General features: G+C 27.4%; 1 protein-coding gene and 1 long non-coding RNA gene across 6 annotated transcripts in view; one reads left to right on the top strand and one right to left on the bottom strand.

Annotated features, from left to right (window-relative positions):
* Positions 1–537: 537 nt before the first annotated feature.
* The window catches only part of LOC122273067 (fatty-acid amide hydrolase 2), a 50,465-nt gene continuing 26,572 nt past the window's right edge, over positions 538–24,430 (top strand). The window contains exons 1-4 of one of the 5 annotated variants that reach the window (XM_087164736.1): positions 538–675; positions 8,616–8,830; positions 11,356–11,575; positions 14,707–14,916. In XM_087164736.1, coding sequence (XP_087020862.1) covers positions 8,660–8,830; positions 11,356–11,575; positions 14,707–14,916 — 601 coding nt within the window. In that variant the 5' untranslated portion in view covers positions 538–675; positions 8,616–8,659. Of the gene's footprint in view, positions 676–6,053; positions 6,552–8,615; positions 8,831–11,355; positions 11,576–14,706; positions 14,917–24,430 lie in introns of those variants that run through there. The other 4 variants (XM_087164733.1, XM_087164734.1, XM_087164737.1 and 1 more) reach the window with 4 other exon arrangements.
* Positions 18,367–24,061, bottom strand: LOC147809969 (uncharacterized). Its single transcript, XR_015433970.1, has 4 exons — positions 23,678–24,061; positions 21,794–21,855; positions 20,815–20,879; positions 18,367–18,488 (listed from the first exon to the last, which is right to left on the bottom strand). It is a non-coding gene; the product is annotated as an uncharacterized LOC147809969 (long non-coding RNA).

Here is a 24,430-nt window from a genome sequence, read left to right as displayed (position 1 = left end):
TATATATATATATATATATATATATATATATATATATATATATATATATATATATATATATATATATATATATATATATATATATATATATATATATATAATAAAAAAATAGAAATTAACATTCTATTTTAATCTCATTCCAACGCTTTAAGAGAGAGAGACTAAATATAAATGAATCCTAAAAGCAAATTATTTTTTTTAATTCAAAAGTTGTTAAATATACTACTTAATTTATACTTTTAAAAAATTTTATTAATTAGTTTCAAAACCAAAAAAAAATATATAAGAAATTACCCGCATTTCAACCGCATTAATTTGAAACATAAATTTCATATTTGAAACAAGTTATAGGGAAAATTCGAACACCAAAAAATTTATAAAATGACTAACAAATTTAACCACTGACGGAACTTATTACAATGGATACTTAAAAAGTAAAGCGACAAAGAGGAAGTTAAACCTTGACAAGAATAGAGGAAAACCTTGATCAAGAAAAGAGATAGCGTGCATTTATTAACGAGCAATTAAAACTGATTAAGTTTCCATGACAGCAGGATTCCAATACGTTCACATATGACTGACCTTAAAAATAAAGAGAAAAAGAAAGGTGGTTTTCGCTCGTTACGCAGCTGGTTTCTCTTTACATCTCTTCTTCGGAAATTCATGCTTTTAAAGGTAAATTATTCTCACTCCTAATTGTTTGTATCAGCAATGAGTCGATAGTTCTAAAATTCGAGTGACTTGGTTAGACGGAGAGACTATAAGTTGGCAAACGTTTTTTCAAGTTGTGGCCAACAAAAACATTCGTTCCCGTATCCGATAAGAGTTCAAATTTTATTATCGCGATCGATTTTATTTTATTTTATAATCGTCGTTGAACAGTCGATCTAACTTTATGGGTTTACGACTACTAATGTTCAACTCCGTAGTCTTGTAATTTTGAACCCAATCCAGAATCCTGGATCGAGTACTGGGAGAAATTTGCCTTCGAGGAGGAATTTTTGATGGAGCTAATCCGCATTTTCTTTACATGGAGAGGAAGATCACGAGAACCTCCCGCGGTTAGCCTAACGACAAGGGGACTCTAACCGATGATCCGTCTACCACTGAGGATATTTCACGTCAGCCCTGTGGTCGGTACAAGCCGGATGCGGAATTCGTATCGACTGGGATTCGAACCCGGTTTGCCTCATTGGAAGGCAAACGCTCTATCCCCTGAACCATCTACCTCGATCCGAGGCTCTATCGCGATCGATTATTATATTATATTATTATATCCGTCGTTAAACAGCGGATCCAATTTTATACGGTTACGACTACCAATGTTCAACTCCGTAGCTTTGTAATTTTGAACCAATCCAGAAAACAAGGAAACTCCTGGATTAGTACCCCCAGAGGTATTGATTTGCTATGGGGATATGGAGGACTTTGCGACTCGACCGATTTAACTCGCATGAGTCACCATTTACTACACGGAGAGTCTTCGGTCAGCGGGGATCGAACCCACGAACTATTGGACAAGAGTCCAGTGCCCTACCAACCAGACTATCCCTTCCCTAATCATCGCGATCGATTGTCAAAAAATATCGATATTTAGCAATACATCGCGATGTTTTTCAAATATAATTAATTCTTTAAATAATTTTTTCTTTACCCCTCCCCCTTAAAAAAATTGCATTACAATTCAGAATAATATCGTATTTAAAAATAATCGCTCTTGTGGGAGAACTTGCGAAGTGAATTTTCTAAATCTAAACTTGTCTGCAACATCAGCGCAGTCAGGCAGAGATCATATTGCAAAAATTCAGCTTACTCAGGTAATGTGCGAATGGGATACCTGCAAGTGACGTAGTATGGTATCTCGATTCTGATTGGTTGTTGAAACATGGCATTTGTTTACGTTAGAAACTGTTCTTTCCATTATATTTCGAGTAAGCCAAGCCCGTCAAATATCAATTCTCTTAAGTGACACATTCTTAATGCTTTCACAAAGATTTTTTCTCAAAGATTTCAATTTTTTCACAATTTTAAACAGAGACTTAACACAAATACAGGCAGGAGGCCATGTAGAACATAAACAAACTAATAATGCATAGAAGTTGCCAGGTACACGAAAGAAAAGTATATCACAGTTACAATAAAATACATAAGCAAATAATAAATCTAAGTTAAGTTAAAGAAGTAGACGAGAAAGAATTATATTTCAAATTATATTTGATGAGCGATACACTCTAAATTTATAATTAGATTATATAACCGTCGTTGAGCAGTCGAGCCAATTTTTTGGGGTTTATGACTACTAAGTGTTGTAATTTTGAACCCAATCCAGAAGACAAGGGAACCCCTAGATCGAGTATTGGGAGAAATTTGCCTTCGTAGAGGATTTTGATGAAACTAACCCGCATTTGCGTTACATGGTAAGGAAGACCACGAGAGCCTCCCACGGTTAGCCTGACGGAAAGGGGACTCTGACCCGTGATCCGTCTACCACTGAGAATATTTCACGTCAGCACTGTGGTCGGTCAAGCCGGAATATGATTTTACTTCTGTATTTAAATTACAAGTTATTTTGATATCTGAACTGTGTACAAAAATACAAACAAGTACAAAAATAAGAAGAGCATTTCAGAACATTTATTAAGATTGATAGGCTTTATATCAAGGATGATAAAAAAAGATTTATTATTTAAAAAAAATTTCATTGTTAAAATGGCCACTTCGATGGAATCCTATTACCGTGAAGAAATCTGAAAAACATTTTTGTAGTTTTCCTTTGCTTGTATCGCAAAATTTGATTTCTTATAGTTTTAATTTAATTTTACATAAAATAAGTTACTACAATAGCTTGAATGAATACAATTTACTCGATTACTCCATACAATTTAAATAGCAAGTTACTTTGATTTCTGGGTTGAGTTAAAAATTATAAATATAAGAAGAGTGGTTCATAACATTCTCTAAGAAGACAGATTATCTGGTAAGGATGATAAAAAAGAATTATTGATTTTAAAAAAATGATTTCATTGCGATAATGAACATTTTGCTAGAATCTTATAATCGTTGAGCAAGCTGAAATACTTTTTCGTGGTTTTCCTTTGCATGTAACACAAAATTTGATTATTCTAATTTAATCTTAGTTAAAATAAGTTATTCTTATAACCTTCATGAATATGACTGTTCTCCGATATCTAAATTGCGAGTTACTTTGATTTCTGGGATGAATTAAAAATAAGAAGAGCGTTTCGTTATATTCGCAAAAATGAGAAGTCATCTATCAAGGATGATAAAAAAAATGATTAATTATTAAAAAATAACATTTCTTTTAGATATTGAACAGTTGACAGAAATCCTATCACCGATAATAGCAATATGAAAAACATTTTCGTGGTTTTTCATAGCGTGTAACCCGAAATTTGATCATTTTAATTCAATTTAATCTTGATTAAAATTAATTGTATATGGAACTTTCATAAATATGGTATTACTCCGATACTTAAATTGCGAGTTACTTTGATTTTTGGGTTGAGTTAAAAATTACTAATCTATGAATATCATCTCGTTATATTCACAAAGATGGCTGTCTGACAAAGATGCTAAAAAATGATTCATTATGAAAAATTACTGAGCATTTAGTTAGAATTCTTTGAACGTCAAGCAATCTGAAAGATATTTTCGTGGTTTCCCTTTACGTGAAACGCAAAATTTGATTATTTTCTTGAAAAAAAAAGCATTTGTAAAGATAGCAATGCTTCAATATTTACATAAATTATGAGTTATTTTATCTTTCTTCCTTGTTGAAACTATAAAAGAAGAGCATTTAATTGATTGCAATTTGGTAGGTTACATATATATATATATATATATATATATATATATATATATATATATATATATATATATATATATATATATATATATATATATATATATATATATATATATATATATATATATATATATATATATATATATATATATATATATATACAGGGTGTTTATAAAGTCCCGGACCCATTTTGATGTTTAATAACTCATAAAATAATAAAGATAGATTAAAATTAATAACATAAATGGTTAGATGGAATCAAAAAGTTTCATGACCCTTGTCAATGAACTTCCACGTGCGTCCCCTTCGTCGCAAGGAGAATATCAGGCCGATAGTCAATTTCACGCCAGGTAGCGGCAAGCATGTCGGCATCCACAGAGGCTATTGTGGTTGTAATTCTGGCTTTTAGGTCATCAATGTTCGACACGATCCTCCTGTAAACATTGTCCTTTATAAATCCCCAAAGAAAAAAGTCCAGTGGCGTTATATCAGGTGATCTGGATGGCCAAAGAATTGGAACTCCTCGCCCAATCCATCTTCCTGGAAAATGGTCATTAAAAGAACTTACAGAAAAGACGGTCTCATCAGTCGTATACTTAGACATGTTGGAAAACTTCGTATTTCCACAGCTAGAAGAGCTTCAGCCACATGTCTTTTTGCTACAAGATGGTGCACCACCTCATTGGGGTATCATCGTTCGTAGTTCTTTGAATGACCATTTTCAAGGAAGATGGATTGGGCGAGAAGGTCCAATTCCTTGGCCACCCAGATCTCCTGATATAACGCCACTGGATTTTTTTTCTTTGGGGATTTATAAAGGACAATGTTTACGTGTCGAACATTGATGCCCTAAAAGTCAGAATTACAACCGAAATAACCTCTGTGGATGCCGACATGCTTGCCGCGACCTGGTGTGAAATTGACTATCGGCTTGATATTCTCCGTTCGAAGGGGGCACACGTGGAAGTTCATTGACAAAGGTCATGAAACTTCTTAAGTCTATCTAACCATTTATGTTATTAATTTTAATCTATATTTACTATATGATGAGTTATTGAACATCAAAGCCTTTTTTTTTTAAATGTGTCATATAAAGCAATTTTAATTATAACGATTTTGAAATAATAATAATAATCTAATAAAATTCAAAGAGTTTTAGTTTCGAATTCATTCTGTGAAATCTAATCTGTAAAATGCACTCTTCAAACTAGTAACTCAAATATCCATCTTTCAATCGTAATTAACTCAAGTTCTAAAAACCGAAACGAAACAAAATCGAAACTTAAGTATATTTTATTAATTGCCCGTAATCTGAATGATATCGGTTTTTAAACCTTCAATAACCAAACAAATAAATTACAAGCGATGTCTAGACATCTTTAAGCAATAAACAAAATAATATATTAATTTTCAAAAGTAAAAGAATTTTAGAATTTAAATTAATCTGCTTTTTAATGATTAACACTCATTACGCGCAATTCGCGATCGCAACACTCGAATACGCCATCTGGGGAGAGACCGGTTTCATGCCTTTAGCCCTTCTCCCTTCCCTCTCCTCCTTTTTTCAGTTGTATAGGAATATACTACGATATTTTCCCTTTTCTTAATATTTTTCCTTTTTATTTAATCAAAATATTTTTTAAAATTTCCATGATACTCTTCTTTAGAACTATGTTTAATGCAGTTTTCAGTTCTATCTATGTGTTTCAAGTTGAAAGATTTTAATCTATATGAAAATCAAGAGAGAAACTAACGTACTTCCTTCCTCTATGACTTTCCACACGCTAATGGGGAAAGCATGTGAAGTGTTGCCATAGGAAAAGAGTTCTGCTCTACGCCACCTGCAGCCCATTTCGATCGCCAATGCTTTTATGTACGGCTCGGATGTCACAAACCGTTTAATACTTTTTACTGTGTCCAGCAGTGGACTGATCGTTAAGACACGGTTCCCAGCAGATCAACGAAGTCAAGCAGCACTGGCTGCGGTCAGTGTGCGGGTGGGTGGTCACTTAGATTAGTCTGCGTAGGGACCGAGGGTGTGCGGTATTGATCCTCGATAAACTGTTCTACCGTAAAGTGCTCGACTTCGCATACTGGTCGTCGGGCTAGCGAAGCGGGTGCCATCCCTTCAGCAGAGGATCAAAATTGTGATGGCATGTCTTCAGATCATACTCAGGGATTTTTCTCAGACAGCCGCCAATAGCCCATTGTGCAGCTCTAGAGTGACGTAAATGAACAACAACAACAACAACTTTTTACTGCATTTTTCTGCTAGCTATCTAGCCTCAACCATAAACTTCATTAATAGAAACAGAAAGCTATAAGCTAATGCAGAGTACTTGTCGCACTTTTCTACAATTCACAATCACTAATGGATTCCGGTTTTAAAATCTGTTTGTATTGTAGTTGAAGACTTGAGTGGGATTGTGGCGGTGAAATTAATCTGCGATGTGTTTATAAATGTACGCAATGTTTTTAAAGAAGTGCTAGTAATTTGTACTTTTGTTTCCCGTTTTTTATTTAGTGTATAAACGAAAAATAACTTATATTTCTTTCTAACTACGGCTTCAAATGCTATAATTTTATAGGGCTTTTATTAAACCTGTCAATTACGGAGTATTAATCACAATGATTCAACTTAATTCATAGAAAAATTAGTTACAACTTTTTTTTGAAAAAATTTATAATGTGGAATTGTTTGGTGTAATTTTAAAATGTTTATTTTGTAAGGTTACTTTTTATTATTCAAATTTGAAATGTTATATGCTATTAAATTGCGAATTGATATATTCTGTTCTAAAAGTTATACAGTTATATAAATCTCTTTTACAAATCATGATTTGTAGAATTGTGTTATATCAATCTTCTACTTTACTTATTTACAATATGTGTTAAATTTGGTTGACTCTGATAACTCAGTTATCAGGGTTGGAAAAAAATCCACCCACCCCCCTTAAATTAAAAAATAAAAGAACTTGTGCGTTTGGTTGACACCAATTTCTTTTTTAAAAAAACAGGTTTTTTTAAAAATGTTTTTAAGAAAAAAGTATATTTTAGCTATTTTTAGCCTTTAAATGAAATTAATAAAATATGTCATAGTATTTAACTATTCCATTTATCTTTTCAATTGCTATTCAGAAACATCCACTTTGTTTCTTAAGTATAAATAATGATAAAAAATAATAATAAAAAAAGAACTATATGATTTAAATATGTTTTATGTTACTTTACAATGCCACTTAACATTTAAATATTATTTTAAGTTATGATTAATAAGTTAAAAAATGATTTCTCCCCTTGCTTGTTATTAAGTTTTATGGAGAGTTCTCCCTAAGAATTAAAAAGGAAGGTGGCTTTTACACAGAAAAGGACATTTTGATAAAGGGTACTCACTTACGTTAAAATTTATCAAAATGTGTAATAACTGAATTTGACCCTTAATTTTTAAATTACCCTCTTATACTATTTTATAATTTTTATTTCTAATCTTATATTATAAAAAGTAGTTTGAATTATCAAAATAGTAGAAAAATTTTAGCTTTTGAAAAATAATCTCTGTATTTAAATATTCAGCCAAAAAAGTTAACTAAAAAAAATTATTGATTGTTAAACAACTTGAAAGGTTTTTAATATTTTAAACAGAAAATTATGAAAAAATGAACATTTAAAGATGCATTTTTAAATAGATTGTATATATTTAAAAAGATAATTGTAAAATTTAAATTCACTAAAAAATTCATTAATGTGCACCCCCCCCCCCAAAAAAAGAAACTAATGAAAATTCAACTAATTAAAACTAATCTTAACAAAGTAAATATTTGTAATTGTCTTTTTACCAGTGTATCATTTTTCTAATCAATTAATTAAATTTTTAAAAAAATAAATATATATGTAAACTAAAAGTAATAAGTACACATAATTTGTCTGTATTTAAGAGTACATATTTATTTAAGAAAATAGGACACAATCCATATAAAAATAGATGTTTATAGTAAGCTAAATAGATTTTAATATTTTGTATTAAAGTAAGATACGAAAAGTTTTTTCTTTTAATAGTTAGTATGAAGAAAAACTTTCAATTTATTTGTACTATATTAAGTTTTATGTGTTCAAATTTAAACTAATACTCATAGCTAAACAATTATACTGATCAATTATAGATTGGAGTGAGTTCTTTTCAGTGTCTTGGAAAAAAGTATACTTTTTTCTGAAATAAATCCCAACCCTGATGAAAAAACTGAACTGACAGTACAATATCTTTAAAATTTAAATTCAAATTATTAAGAGATGAAAAAAAGTAATTCCCTTACAGTTTCTTACGTTGTCTCTTGGGCCAATTATCATGTGAATTTTAACTACATAACTAGACAACATAAGAGAAATCTTACTATATTAATCAATGAAATTAAAGTTAAATAATTTTCGAAAACTAAATAAATTAGAAGTTACAATGGTTCTTTCAGAAATTGATCAAAATCTTACTATTAAATATAAATGTAAATTAATTTGTGCTATTAAATGCAAATCTAAATTAATTCAAGCTTATAATATGTACCAACTTTGTTAAAGGTGCAACATTAATGGAGTAAATGCCATTGGTAGTCATAAACTGCCTGTTTTGTAGAAGTATTCATAACATAAAGTTTTACTGTATTAAATTGCATAAAATTATTTACTTAGTATTGGAAAATTATGCAAATATTTTATTTAGAAATGTATAGAATGTATTTTATAATTTGTGTCAGTAATTGACTAATTTACTTATATTTTTGTAATTTTTTTAAATTAGAAATGAAGAAACTACTGTGAACTTTTAACTTCTGATTCATTACCATGAAGTTATTTTGGAGGTTGTGTGGCATTCTTCATAGACTTTTTGATATTATACTTCATTTTTGCTTCAAAATTGCCAACTTTGGTCGAAAAGATGCGCTGCCTCCCATAAACAATCTTCTTCTTCTTTCATCAGCAACAAGCCTTGCTTCTAAAATTAGGAAAAAGAAGGTAATACAGTGGTTGCATTCCCCCTAAAACTCCTAAAAATATCCATAACTTCTAAAATTTTGCTGTTCCTTAAAATTGTAAGTTTTACGTAAAATAACTATTACATAGCGACCAGTAGTCTACTTGATTATAACACTTTCTCCTGGTCTAGTATAATAAAAATTATCCTGATTTTTCTACATTTTAGAAATTAACTAAGCATAAAGTTAAATGGATGTATTAAATCGCAAGTTATTTTACACACAGCTTATGAAAAGTTAAGATTAAAAAAATTACTATAATTTTATTCGCTTTTTTTGTTATTATTTAAACATCAAATATTGTTAATCAAAATGCAATCAGATTTATAAATATTTCCAATTTGCAACAATTGATACAATTTAAATTCTGTTAACCATTTTTGCTACCAGAAATTTTTGCTAATTGCCTACATTTTTTAAATTCTTCAGCCCTGCTAATAAATACTATTAATATTGCAATATTAAGTACATAATATACTTATGTAAGTACTTTGGTTTCTTATAGCCTTCTGAAATAGATAACTCTTCCTTCTTACAGAGAATGGTACTTAACATTTTAGGTTTAATTTGAAATTAACAATGTGCATCCTGTCTTTTATAATTTCTTCCTGAATTTTTTTTTTTTTTCTTTTGCCTCAAATTTGTTTATTTTCTTACATTTTTTTACTACAGTTTATCATTGTCAATTTTCTACTAACTACAATAAATACTGAAAATCACTACATACCTGCCAAATCTCTGGTTTTTTAACTAAGACTCCTGTATTTTACAACTATCTTCTGTTTACCCATATATTCTCAAATGTTTCTGTTTTTGAAGAAATTTTTTTAAAAAAGTATTTTGGCATAAAATATTCGCTGACGGCAAAAATACTTCTCTTATGTGCAATTTCCAGTACTGCAGTATGTTGAGCATTAATTGTTTAAGTAATTATAAATAATGCTTTAAAAAAATCTTCTTTAGATTAAGATTTATATACATATTTTTTACTTTGCAAAATGTAAGTGCTTGTGTTATTTCCAATTTTGAATTTCTCTTTCTGACTTACATGATTATGTATGATGTTATGAAAACTTTACACGTAGCTTAAAAAATGTTAGTAGTAAAATCACTGTTATATTTCTCCAATGTTGGGAGGTATGGTTATCTCATAATATTAATAAATAAGTACATTTGCTGACTCTCTTGGTATCACTTCAGAGAACTGACAGTATTTTGAATTAAGGTATGTTTCAAATTTTGTTAGCTGATTATAAGGCAAAGTTTGATACAATTCATCAAATTTCACAATCCTGGCATCAGCCAGTTTTTTGTGCACTTTTACTTTCATCTGATACCCATCTAAGGTATAAATCTCTTGTATTTTAAACATAAATAGAAATGAGGTTATTGAAAGTTAATTTTATTAATCATTGTGTACATATTAAAAAGACAGAAAGTTTATCTGTATTATGTAACTTAAGGGTAGGTGTATTGCTTTGTAGCTAATTTTTACTGGTCTTACCAAATATTATTAAGATGGCTTATTAGTATTTATCACTACTTTTCTGTGAGCCATAGTTTGAAATCAATATTGATAATCAAAAATTATTTAAATGTTTTCCTTAACATTAGAACATGATGCATAGTGTTTTTAAAGATGCTTATTTCTGATTTTCATTTTTTAAAAGCTCTTAAAAATGCTTTTTTCATCGGCGGTTTTATAAAGTGCTTAATTTTCCCTTTTCGAATATGTGATTTTTTTCCCTTTTCCATATCAATTTTCACCACAAAAGCGTGCTTTTCACATTGTTCGCGGTTTTCAAAATTCATTGAACCATAATCTATTTCAGCATACAGTCGGTCCATTGCATATGAAAGCACCAATCACTTTACATGTTTGATGAAATCCTCAAGAATCTGCATGTGCATCTACTGAGCTGGGTTCAGTGATATTATTGCACTCTCACCTGCAACTCTGCTGCATTTTGCAAGATATTCTCAATTTCAAACTTCATTTTCCACCCTCTGATATCGAACCAAAAGGTCCCTTGATCATTTCATGGTGGCTATTATAATCAAGAAAAAGAGTTTTTTGACAGAAACTAGTTATTTTATCATGATCATTTAAAGTCGGAAAATTATTTTGCATTTTGTTTAAGTGTATTGAACTTGAAAATATTTTTTGAGTGCTTAAAAAGTACTTAAAATGTGCTTATTTTTTGTTGAAAGATTTCGCTACGCAACCTGTAGAATGACTATATTTTGTATAATTGTTTAAATTAATACTGAATAATTCTCTATCTATTCAATTATTGGCAAGCACTATATTTTTTTTTAAAAAAGTGGTTCAATTTTATGTTTTAGTGGTTTTCTTCTGTTTTATTGTAAAATAATGTTAGTATTTTTTCAAAAGTATATAGCAGAAATGTCTATTGCTTTTGAATAAAATTAAATTGGGGATCTGTTCTAAATTTTGACTGTATTTATTTTCTGAAATACACTTATGTAAAATATCTTTTTCAGTTAAAAAGTGTGGATCTGCTCAATGTTTATATTTCCCGTGTGAAAGATGTGAATCCTCACCTGAATGCAGCTGTAAATTATAGATTTGAGAGAGCCCTTGAAGAAGCTCAAAGAGTGGATGAACTCATAGCTAGTAACTTTAAAACAGAAGAAGAACTAGAAAGGGAAACTCCATTTTTAGGAATTCCCATTTCTGTTAAAGAACTGATTGCTGTTGAAGGTAAACAATAGATATTTTGGAGGGATGTATTATTTTCAGCAGGTTATCTAAAAAATAAATTATTTCTAACGATAGATCATGAAAACTAAAATTTTGAATTAATTTTAGTAGATGTGTACTGGAAATAATAGTTATTTTGGCTGGGTAAGGAATATTAGCCTACTAACAATTTGGCTACAAAAATATTATCCAATATTTCGCTGTTGTTCACTTTATTGACAATTAGATTTTTTGCAAAATTTTATATTTAAACTGAGTTTTCTATGGTCAAATTTGGTATCTGAATCATTCATATTTATATTAATTATTTTATTTAGTATTTCAATCTTATTTTTCAAAACCTAGTTGTAATCAGTTTCAATTGTTTAAAAACCTGTTAATCTATTGTTAAAAATTGATCTTGTTAAAAGTAGGTTATTAAATTGTTGTTCTCTGAGTTTACAGTGTACAGTTCACTGAAGCATCTTTTTCGTTCATTTGCTAATAAAAAATTTAAGTCTCAGTGGTAAACTTTTCTGTGTGTTTTATCCGGTACTGCTAAAGTGTAGAAGTGCTTAGTAAGGTGAAATTAAGATCTTTGCTGATTCTAAACAATATTTCTACCACTTTAATTAACAAAACATTATTCATTTTTCACCCCTGTGGCAGAATTTTTTTAAGCCATCTGCGTCAAAACTCTCTTGCGCTGATATATTTCTGCAAGATAATTTTAATAATGACAAACATATTACTAATTTGAAATAACAAAATCTCTGTCTACAACAGGGTGCGTAACATTTTTAAAAAATGCTTATTTTCGATTTTCGTTTTTTAAAAGCCCTTAAAGGTGCTTTTTTCCATGGGTGTTTTTAAAAAGTGCTTAATTTTCCCTTTTCCGAAATGTTATATTTTTCTTTACACCATGTTGATTTTCACCACAAATTATGCAAAAAGACAATGTCCTGTTCAATGTTTTCACAATTTATTCAACCCTATCTATTCCGACATACCGTCAGTCTGTAGTGTGTGAAAACACCATTTGTTTTTCATGTTTAATGAAATACTTACCGCACTTCCGTATACTGAGCTGGATTCAGTGGAGAAGATTTTTGTCTCTCATGTGCAACTCTGCTGCAGTTTGCAAGAGATTCTCAATTTCAGGCTTCATTTTCCGCCCTCTGTGATAGAATCGAAAAATCTCTCAAATTTTTGCTGATTATGGGGACCAACTAAACATTATAATTTTTTTTTCTTTCTCTATTAGCGATACAAAATTTTATTTCTCTTGTTAATGCCATCGTCGGTGAAGCGCCATCGTCACTGGCAAGCAAATAATATCATCAATTGTCAAAAACTTGCCAACTCTGTCTAATTTTCAAAGTGCTTAAAAATATTTTTTGAGTGCTGGAAAAGTACTTAAAAGGTGCTTATTTTGTGTTGAAAAATTTTGGCTACGCACCCTGTACAAAAATAACCATATGATTTTTTTTTTAATTGAACATTTAATAATTTTTTATTCCAATATTATGGGTGATGTTCTGGTAATTTGCTGGAGGGGAGGGAGTGCCCAAATTATTTCCTTTGCATTTTGTAAATATTCATCACAATAAAAAAAATTATTAACAATCAAGAAATCCGTAGTACTAATTGCCCAAAAAAAGAGTGCCAAAGATGCAATAGAATTATTGCCTTAAAAAGTAAATACTCAAAATAAGAATACTGAAAATATCCACCTATATATATTTTTTTAAAATAACGAGTGTAAGAATTTTTTGAGTGCTTGAAAAGTGCTTAAGAAATGCTTGTTTTTTGTTCAGAAATTTTGCTGCACACTCTGTTATCTGTCAGGGCTAAAGAGAATACAAGGGCTAGTTCACTCCGCTCTTAGAGCTGAAGCTACGATTTCCCTCCTCATGACGTCACTGTGTCCACAGATCTCGGAGATCGCAAGCAAAGATATGATAACTTTGCATCTTTCTCTTTGTAAAAATAAGTTAGACTTTTTCTGGTTATTAGCCTTCAAACTTTACGTAATTAACACATTATTTCCGTTCATAAACATAGTTCAAAAAAAAACTTTCTTGGTTATTATATTAAAAAAATACCATTTTAAACTTATAAAAATGTTTTGCTAGTTGGTGAAAATGACACGATAAATACTTTATTTTAAAAAGTTCAGTTTTAACTTTAACTATTAAGAAAAATGAAGGCATATATCGACACTTTTTTTATCTACATATTCTTTTATAAAGATAAGTTAAGTTAAATTTAGAATCCCTGATTTTAAAATATGTCGTTAATAGCAATTTGTTCAAACTTAATCATTAGGAAACATCAACCTTAAACGCTAATTACTGAAACAAAATAATAATTTAGGTTCATAATGACATTAGAAATTTTACATTTGTTTATAGACATTTAAATTTAAAATGATATAATTTATAGATATTTAAATTGAAGAGAATATAATTTTTTAAAAAAATCATAAATATTTAGAATAACTACATTAAAAAATATGTTATGAAATTAGGAGAATTTCAACTATATACTATATATTTTATTTATACTTTTTACTTACATTATAATTTTCTTTGACTTTATCTATTTTTTAATTCTTTTCACCTGCCTTTCTTTATGAAGTAACGAGGCGGTTTCTATTTAGATAATGAATTTTTATAAAAGTTCTTTACGACAGAATAAACGTATTGCTGTTTTATATTAACTGTGTCATTTCGGAATCCATTCTTTACATAGTTGTTCATTTACTTTAGGGAACACGCGAAAAATTATACTTTTTCCTTTTGTTTTTATATCAGAATTTTTGCAAGTTGCAATTGCGCAAACTGGCATTTCGATAATAGTTTTAAATTCTTGTAAATTCACTGCAAAGACTGAGGAAAGTCATTATAGAAAATAACAAATGTCTTAGAATATCTCGCAAAAAGAAATGATCCAATATTAGTTAGAACTAGTAAGGCCAAACTCTCCGTTCTTGAAGTAAAAGTGCGAGCTTTGCGCCAAAGTGACGTCACTAGAGTGACGTCGGAGGATCGGCGCGGCGAAAGATACTTCAAAGGAGTGAACCAGCCCTTCTATTCTCTTTAGCCCTGGTTATCTGTAACATATTAATTGATTGTAAATATTTTCAATAGGTATGCCTTTGAGTGCTGGATTGGTATCTCGTAAAAATGTGATGTCTCCCATTAATGCACAAACTGTTCAACTAATGAAATCAGCTGGTGCCATTCCCTTCGTTACCACAAATGTTAGCGAGCTTGGCATGTGGTATGAATCCTACAACAAAGTTTATGGACGCACTAATAATCCTTATGACTCAAACAGAACCTGTGGTGGTAGCAGCGGTAAGTCATGGTACTTTTTATGTGGATAATTCAGGCTGTCATCTTGTCCAGAAAAATTTATAAAAAAACAAAATGAAAGAAACTAAATAAAACCAATACAATTGCTTAGAAGTTTTATATGAATAGCTTAAATTAAAACAGGGTTTCCACAAGGTCAGAGAGAACCTGGAATTTTATTTTACCTCTAAAAATCAGGGAAAGTTGCAATTTTTTTTAACAAAAACCTGGAATATTCCTTTATTATACCTGAAAAATAACCAGTCTTAAATTTGTCAGCAACAGTAATCAGTTATTGAGATTCGTGTTAATTAATTCTAACATCTATTACAATTATTTGTTGCAAAAATGTCACATTTTAATCAAACTAAAATGTTCCCTTCCTCGTTTAATAATATTTTTTTACACAGAAAATCTATTATTTCAAATTACAAATAAAAGAATCAAAGTTTTTTTGATGAACCCTGTTTAAAAAAATCTTATTTTTATTTTTTATTAGAATATTTAAAATTTGTTTATCATATTATTACAGATCCAGTTTGAGTATTCATAACAGTATTTGATTAAAAAATTAGTATGATCTTTGTAATTATAAATTCAATATGTGTTTTTTAGAAGCATGTGATTTGTTAGTTTAGTTGTATTAATAATAAAATTAAATTATGCTATTTTAACAGTTCTTTGTATAAGTATAAAATTAGGTTTTACTATACTCATTTACTTAAATTATTGTAAAAATCAGTTCTTTATCAGAAGAACTTACGAAACTCATTAAATATAACTTGCTTTTCAGTTTTTGCTTACATCAAATAATATACTAAATTGCTTCAAAATTAATTCTACAGAGTGGCTAAGATAAAAGAGTCCTGGTGAGAATATAAAGTACAACTTCTTACAAAATTTATTACTCAGAAAATCTTTTATCTTGTCCACTACTACAACTTGTATCCACTCTGTATTATTTAACAAGATTGGGATTAAAATAAGTTTTGATTTTGATAAAGAATTTCCTCTAGGGTGGTTTTTTTCATGATTTTTTTTGAATAATTGTTGTTTTAGAGTGCAATTCAGCGTGTATTCAAATTATCCACCATCAGTTGAAGCTAAAATAAATGTAATATTTAAGAAAAAATATTCTAGATTCACTGATATTGGAGTTTCCCTGTGTGATACTGTAATGTATGAAAATTTGAAATACCCCAATACTAACTTACTCCTACAGTTGAAGCTAAAATAAATGTAATATTTAAAAAAAATATGCTAGATTCACTGATATTGGAGTTTCCCTGTGTGATACTGTAATGTATCAAAATTTGAAATACCCCAATACTAACTTACTCCTACTTTTAGTAACCAATGCATAATTCTTAAAAAAAAATTCTGATATTATTACAAAATCAATAAAAAATATTCATAATAAAGAAAATACAAAATAGTTCATGTATCAAAATTATAAAGGTATTACCCACCTGACAAATTAAAATGATCTCAGTAATAAATAATCATACTAATTTAAATGCCAATGTAGTTTAATTATATAAATTAATAGTAATTAATAAATTAATAGTAAATTCATAGTATAGTTTAATAATAAGTTTAAAACTTATTTTACTTTTATCTTTATTTTATATTAAATATGAAGCTTTAATGGTTTTTCATTGTTATATGTAAAATTTAATTCATGTTCAAAAATAATTCCTGTCATAACATGAGTCAGATTAACATGTTATATCTTGTTTTCTGGAAGATCCGACCTTTTAAATTTTTTACAAGGGTTTTCAATGTTTGCCTTATCTGACACAGATGTGTGGACGAAGGTAAATTGTTTTTTTCTCTGTTTGTAGTTAATGCCACAAATAGATAGATTTTTTTTTTTATAATGTATAATATTTCATTCTTTCTAAAATGTTATAAAATAAGCTATATAGAATGTTTTAAAATTCCCTTCTACCCTGCCTGATTTCCATCAAACAAAGCACTCATCCATAACTAATAGTTTTTTTTAATTCAAATAAGTACAATTTTAAATCATTAACTCTCATTAGCTTATTATTGAATGATCTCTTTTGATATTAATTTTTGATACAATTAAAGTTTTCAAATTTTTTGGGCATCTTCAAAAATCCCTGCTGTATTTAGAAAAAGTGTATTATCTTATTTGCTTGAAAGCCTACCCAACAAGCACACAACTTTTGGGCTAGTGAAGGGACAATGCCGGCTCACCTAAAGTGCCATTACGGCGGGCTTTTCATTGCCGTATCGGTTCCGTTAATAAAGTGAAATCTGGGCCAGAATGAGGGCCAGTGCATGGCATTTCAGGCAAACTTCTGGCAATCGTTGAAGGACCGGGACTATTTTGTTGCCTCTGGATTGCTTTGCCATTTTTGCCTGTTAAATACCGGGGAAATTTTTTTTTTTCACAGAATAAAGAGAAAATTGCCGTAAAGGCTTTTATTGAACCTTTATGATGTCTTTTTTGCCTTTTTATCAAAAGCTGAATACGTTCACTGGCATACGTCGTTGCCTCGCTTGCCGTTAAGGCACCTTAACTGTAGGCTGATTAGAAAACGTCTATGCCGTTTTCGCCTATATCGCACCTTTATTTCAGGTGTTTAGGCGAACTTCTTTGCCTTATTTACCAATGCACCACCCTTAACTCACCTCAAACTCGGTTCAATAGAAAGTTTTAATGGCGTCCTTGCCGGTATCACACCTTTATTTTAGGTGTCTCGGCATTTTTTTTATTTTTTATTATTAGAACTTAGCTTTTAATTTCAAAGGCTTCTTGCTGCATTTTGTTACAATTCTTATTTAGGGAACATAAATTGTCACGAGTGTTTGTTCTACTCGGCTGATATCAGTGATAGTAATTTATTGATTCTTAGCTTTTTATATTGTAATATAACAACAACTGTCATTACATGCATACTGTTTTATGACAATATAAAAAACAAAATGGTGTAAAACAATTATTTAATTTATAACCAAATGTCCAATGAATCTTCGTACAATAAAATAGACTTTTTTTTATTTCATTTTAAACAATTATAAGCGCTATCATTTAAAGTAGAAGCATATAAAAAAAAATCTTTTTGAATTGAGTATTTAAATTTTTTAAGCATTTTGAGATAGAGGAAATTAAGTACAAATTTTTATTCTAAAATAAAACACAATGCAACTCAATAAATAAGTTATTTAAGTTTTTAAAATAATGCTTATATATTTAAAACCTACATCTAGCTTTTATTGATAGAAACTTACACACAAAAGTTTATTTATCCTATAATTTTGTGTATATTCATCAAGTCATTAATTTTATTAAATATTAGATAAACAGTATATATCATAAATAGTTTTTTCAAAAAAAAAATATTTTGTACTAGTAAATAATACACCATTTTAGTAATTTTAAATATATAAAAGCAGGAATTTTAACAACAATAAAGCTTAAAATAAACCATGAAGGAGTTTTATTTCCTTGTAACAAATCAATACATCTGTATACACTATTTACATATGGACAAATATATTTTCTTTATCCCATTCCAGAAGCTTTATTTCAATGAGCCTTTTTCCTGCAAAAAATAAAGCAATTTATTTTACTATAGATATATTAAATGTTCACAGAAAAAAAAATATCATTGATTTAAATCAACTGATTTATTAAAAGCCATGGATTAAGACAAGCTGATTATTTTTACAAAAAATTATTAATTTAATTATAAAAATATGATATTGAATTTAGTTAATAAATATGCATTCTTTAGGTTGCATTTAAAAAAAACAACTAAGATCTGATTTCAGAGATAATGATAGTATTTCACTAAGAAATAATAAAAGAGATATGTATGTAAATTATTATAGTCATACATCCCTTTAATGATTATACTTAAGAAAAGTATTGATTTAAAGAAATAGATTTGAAAAAAATCAATTACTTAAATAAACTTATCATTTAACTATTATAATTATAAATACTTTTTATACTATGTAACTAATAAAAACATTATTTATAGTATGTTTAATTCAAGTCTTCTTTTTTTTCCATTAATAAGGTTATTTACTAAGAAATGGTGAAAGGGATATGCAAGCAAATTATTATTTTTTAAAATAGATCAACTGCCAAACATATTAAAATTATTCACATTTCATTTTTTAATTATTTAAATGCAGTTCATATATATGTAGCTCATAGATATCAAGACTTATTCTACCCAAAGTAATTTAAAAAAGTTTTTTCAGCAATGCAATCTGATCTAAACTAATTTAATCTGCTTTAGATATCTAATTGAAAAATAGTATCACAAACTTTAACATTCATTAGCAAATTGAGAATGAAAAACATAATTATAATTCTATTTATTCAATTAGTTTTGTAATAATTAAATAATTTTAACCATCTTAGTTAGAAATGTTAACTATTGTAGCTATAATAATATTTTAAAGTAATGTTAAGTGTTATGAAAACAATTCATTCAATGTTTTGAATGGTAAACGTAGAAAAAAATTTTTTTTTTAAATGATTTTCTTAAACCCAACAATTTATTAACAATATTCATGTTATATTTAATTTTATTTAATGCGACATTATATTAATAACCAAATTGCTGGTACATTATACATTTATCAGTTAACTGTAAAAAAAAATTAACAAAAAAGTATAATTTGCTCTAAATATAAATTTTTTAATTCCAGAAACAAAGCTTGAATAATTTTTTTAATTCTATTAATGAGCGATTCGTAACAGTTTGAGATTGATAATTAGGAAATGTTAATAGTACTTCTGTAACCAGTATCAATTATTTAATATTATTTCATACCAATATTTATTTAAAATCTGCAATTAAATTCGTGACATCCTTAATAAATTACTTTTAAGTGGAGTTTCAATTATTTTGAAAGGAAGGCAAAGTAAATATATGTGTCTTGGCATTTATATATATATATATATATATATGTATATATATATATTACATCAGAAATACAAATCTTTTGATTATTCAAACTGATAGTTTTAGGAACTGCATTAGTATTTGTAGAATATGTGATAACAAAAACAACAAAATCGAACACAGACATTGTCAGAAATCAGAGCAAAAAGCTAAAAAAACATGAGAATAAAGTTTTTTTTTCTTTATCAGGAATTCAGAAATTTCAGGACTATGAACTCGGATATTATTTAACTTATTAAATAAACTATTATGCTAAAATAAATGGAGAGAAAATTTATACTTTATTATTAAACTATTAGTATAAAAACTTACTTTTATTATATCTTTCCTTATCAATTTTGTATCTTTTTTATCAAATAATTATAATGCACCATATAAGAAAACACTTTTTAATTATCATTCATATAAAATATATATGATATATTGCCTTAAATATATAAAAATTTATATTATGTTAATGGATTAAAAAATAATTATGTTCCATGAAATTTAATTACATACTAATATCATAAATTATACACATCTAAATAATAACATTAATTAAACAATATTGAAATATAGCATTTCTATATTACGGGCAAGCAAGGTAGAAAATCATTCTTTATGGTATCACTAAAATCAAATTTAAATGCTGAATGTTTATTTTGCTTGCTAAATAAAGCTGCATACTTAAATATTTAGTTCTTTCCTTTTTTATTAGATATTTTGTTAATATATTTAAAGAAAAGAGTGGATATTTTTAGTTGTTTATTGAAAATATTAATTAATAGTTAAAGGAATAGTTAAATGCTATGAAAGACCTTGAATTGGCTCGGTTAATTTCAATTGGCTTAAAATAATGTTCCACAAATTGTTTTAAAAAAACACAAAACCCCCAGTTTAAACAAAAAAAACTGGTTTCTTTTCAACCATATGGTAACCTAAGGTAAAATATAAATTTATTTCTTACCATCCTTTTTGTTGATTTTTAAATTTTGAGTTTTATCTTCATAGTTGATCTTCCATCCTGACTCCCTATGAAAGAAAAAAAAAACTATAATTAGAATATGATAGTTGTAAAATTAGTTAAAACAAAAACAACAAAATCGAAACATTAAAAAAAAAAACTGTTTCTAAAATCATGTATGAAGATTAATGTAAATATTTTTATTTCAGTTATGGAATATGACAATAAGTTCATTGTTTATCATTTATCTTGTTTATACTCTAAGCATGTGGTGTGTTAGAGGAACTAAATGTGAATTGATAAATTCAATAAAACTTAGCACGAGCTTGTAGGGGAATACTTTTAGCCTTTCAGCCCAAATTTAATGTGGACAAAGTTTTTAATTTTTTTCATGTATTTTTTTAAGTAAAAAATATTTGCTAAAATAATTGCTTTAATACGAATATTATATGCTGGTGAAACTTATGGAAAAATGAAATGTTATATAATATTATCATTTCAAATAAAATAACGAAAAATATTTCGTTATTCATTCATAACTTTACGTAGTTATTTTAACAGTAAAAATAATTTCTTTTAAAATTTTGTTTTCTAACTAATTAAAAAAATAGAATGATAAAAAAATGTTATAACAGGCATGAAAACAGAGAAAACAAATACTAAAATATCGTAATGATATAAAATTGTCAGCACATCTTTTCACCTAATTTATACATTTATAAAGTGCATTTTTCATTTATTACGAAACCTTATTAAGAAATTATTAAATAAGAATATTGCAAAAATATAAATATAAAAGCTTATATGAGTAATAAAAACACTTGTTATTAATAAAGACTGTGTTAGAGAAATACATAAAGTGAACTTAATTTTGATAAGCACAATAATTATTAATTAAAAAAATCAAAATTCTTTTGCAAATCAAAAATATGTGATTTAATTGAAAAAAATATTAATATTTAATGTTTCACTATGTTCTTACCTTATTTAGCTGTTGATGGCTGTTGATCGCTGGATTAGCATTTCTTGGATCTTTCGCCCTGTCTTTCCATAAAAGAAAAGGAATAAATTAGAGTATGATCGTCATAAAAACAGTTAAAAATCAACAAAATCAAAACTGTTTCTAACTAATTATATTTTATAATTTTTGTTAAAAACAATTTTTTGATTTAAATGAAATTAATTTTGATTTAAAGGAAAGAGAAGGATCATATATTAAAATTACGGCGAATATTTATATTTTTGGTAACTGACGATAAGTTGAATGTTTACCAAATTTTACCTTACCAAATTTTCTCTTAAAATTTTTTTGATTCTAATTTAGAAAAAGAACTAGTCTTTTAGCCAATTAGAATTAAAATAAATAGATAAATTAGAATTAAAATAAATAGACAAATTCTAAATAAAGCTTTTGTTAGTTAGGGCTCCCTCTCAATTTTAAAAATATAATTTCCTGAATTTTTGAGGAATAGTTTCCAACAATTTTTAGATTATATATTTCCACTACACAGTTATCATCATAAATTTTAATTAAACAATTAATAAAAATTCTTTTTTGTAGAAAATGTATACACTTTCTTAAACACAAAATTGTCAAAGGTGAAGGCTGAACAGGTATATTTTAGAATTAACAACCATTTAAAAACTCAAAATAGTAAATTAAGAAGAAGATAAATTACATGAGATAAATTATAGATTTTGCACAATAACTGGAAAAAAAGAATTAGTAATCGTCTTTATAGCATTGAGGACCAACAATATTTAATACAAAAAGCTTTATTTCATGAAAAAAATTATTATACAGAAAATATTATTATACTTATGAATAAATTTTAAAAATAATAACCATGAAATAATATTCTAATTTCTATTCAAAAAAATTGAACGTAATTTTAAATTAAATTTGCTTTATAAAAAATTCAGTTTTACAACATAATAATTTTATAACGAATTAATTCATTTTAAAACAAATTTAATCGTAAAATTAAACTTAATATAAAGATTTGAAATGTTCTTATACCTCTACAGCAATTCATTAAATGCAAAAGAAGTATAAAAACAACAAAATAAAAATTAGAAATACTGTCCTTCTATTTAATATGTCATTTTGTTATTTATTTATTTAGAACAAAGAATATATTATATTGAGTATCAAAACAAATATTTAAATTGTTTAAAAATATATTCTGAAAATACTCAAAAAAACTTTAAAAGTGGAAGTGTTTAGTGGAACAATTTTTACATGTTTACCAACGTTATTATTATTTTTTTTAATTTAAAAAAGTCAAAGCAGAAAAATATCAAAATTAAAGTATAATTTAAATATAAAGTAACTAATTAGAGATGAGAAAATTTAAACTCTTACTATTTATTTATTTATTTTATGGTGGTTCAAAAAAATATTTCTTCTTATATCTAATCAAAATTATTATTTGAAACAATAAGTGACACCCGCGGTTTAGATAATTCAAATAATGTTTTTTAACAATCCTTCAGAGAAAAAATATGGCTACCGAAATGAAGTAAATTATTAAATTAATCAATGCTTCCGAAAAATGAAAGAAGCATTTTTAATTAAAGCATAAGAAATCATAAATTTTTCTTTTATTAGATAGAGTTAATTGAACTTTTATTTATTAAAAAAATCGTCTAATTCATTTTAAAACTAAACTAGCAGCTTAAACTAAACAACAGGAAAGCATAAGATAAAATAGCCAACTGAAGTATTATAGTTATAAAACATAATTTCTAAAAACTTAGCAAATAAAATCAAAGCGAATTAAACTAATTTTAAAAAGCTATTTAATAAATAAGTTAAAAAATTTTTTAAATTACATGAACTAAAGAGAAAAAACTTGTTACTTACTTGTTACTTAGTGCCACCATTTCTATTTTTCGAAGAAAGAAGAAAACTAGGGGCTACGTTTATCTCCTTCTTTTTACACTTTTTTCGCCAAATGAATCTTTTAGCTTGTTCTATACATAGAAGTAATCAACGACCTCCTACTGAGCAGCTTTTCCGTACTTGAAAGGAATGTTTCTTAGAATTGGGGGTAGGGGACAAAATGTGCTTCCCCACATTCTTTTTAGTTCAAGGACTTCAAACATACTTATCTGGTGATTTCAAACCGTAATGAATATCTATTTTGAATTCTTAAAGACAATTTCTGGTCCTCATAATAAAAAATTAATCTGCACTAAAATATTTTATTAACTATTAGCAATAAGCAAGCTTACTAAATTAAAAAATTATTGAAGTCAAAATTCATTTGAGTACTTTTCGTAAGAAAAATTTTTAATACATATAAACTGGGAAATAATGCTTACATATATATTTTGATTTGCGAAGTAGTAAATTAGAATATCGTTTCTTTATAATGAACAGTAAAGATTCCATAATTAAGGACGTTTAAGTAAATAAACCATTTTTTAGGTTTCATCAGCTTTTTAACAATTTTAGTACATAAAAACACGTTCTACTTTTATGAATTATTTTTTATAAATAATTAAATAACTTTAATTGGGCAAATTTATTTACATTAGCAAACTGGTTTAGTAAAATATAATATTAGCACTACAAAATTATAAATTTTTAAAAAAATATATATATATTTTCGTC

This window comes from Parasteatoda tepidariorum, chromosome 5, assembly GCF_982258835.1.
Source record: "Parasteatoda tepidariorum strain Cologne lab strain chromosome 5, Ptep-v5.0, whole genome shotgun sequence".
In the NCBI taxonomy this organism is placed as follows: domain Eukaryota; kingdom Metazoa; phylum Arthropoda; class Arachnida; order Araneae; family Theridiidae; genus Parasteatoda; species Parasteatoda tepidariorum.
The sequence above is the reverse complement of the archived record's forward strand: the minus strand, read 5'-3'. Positions and strand labels throughout refer to the sequence as shown.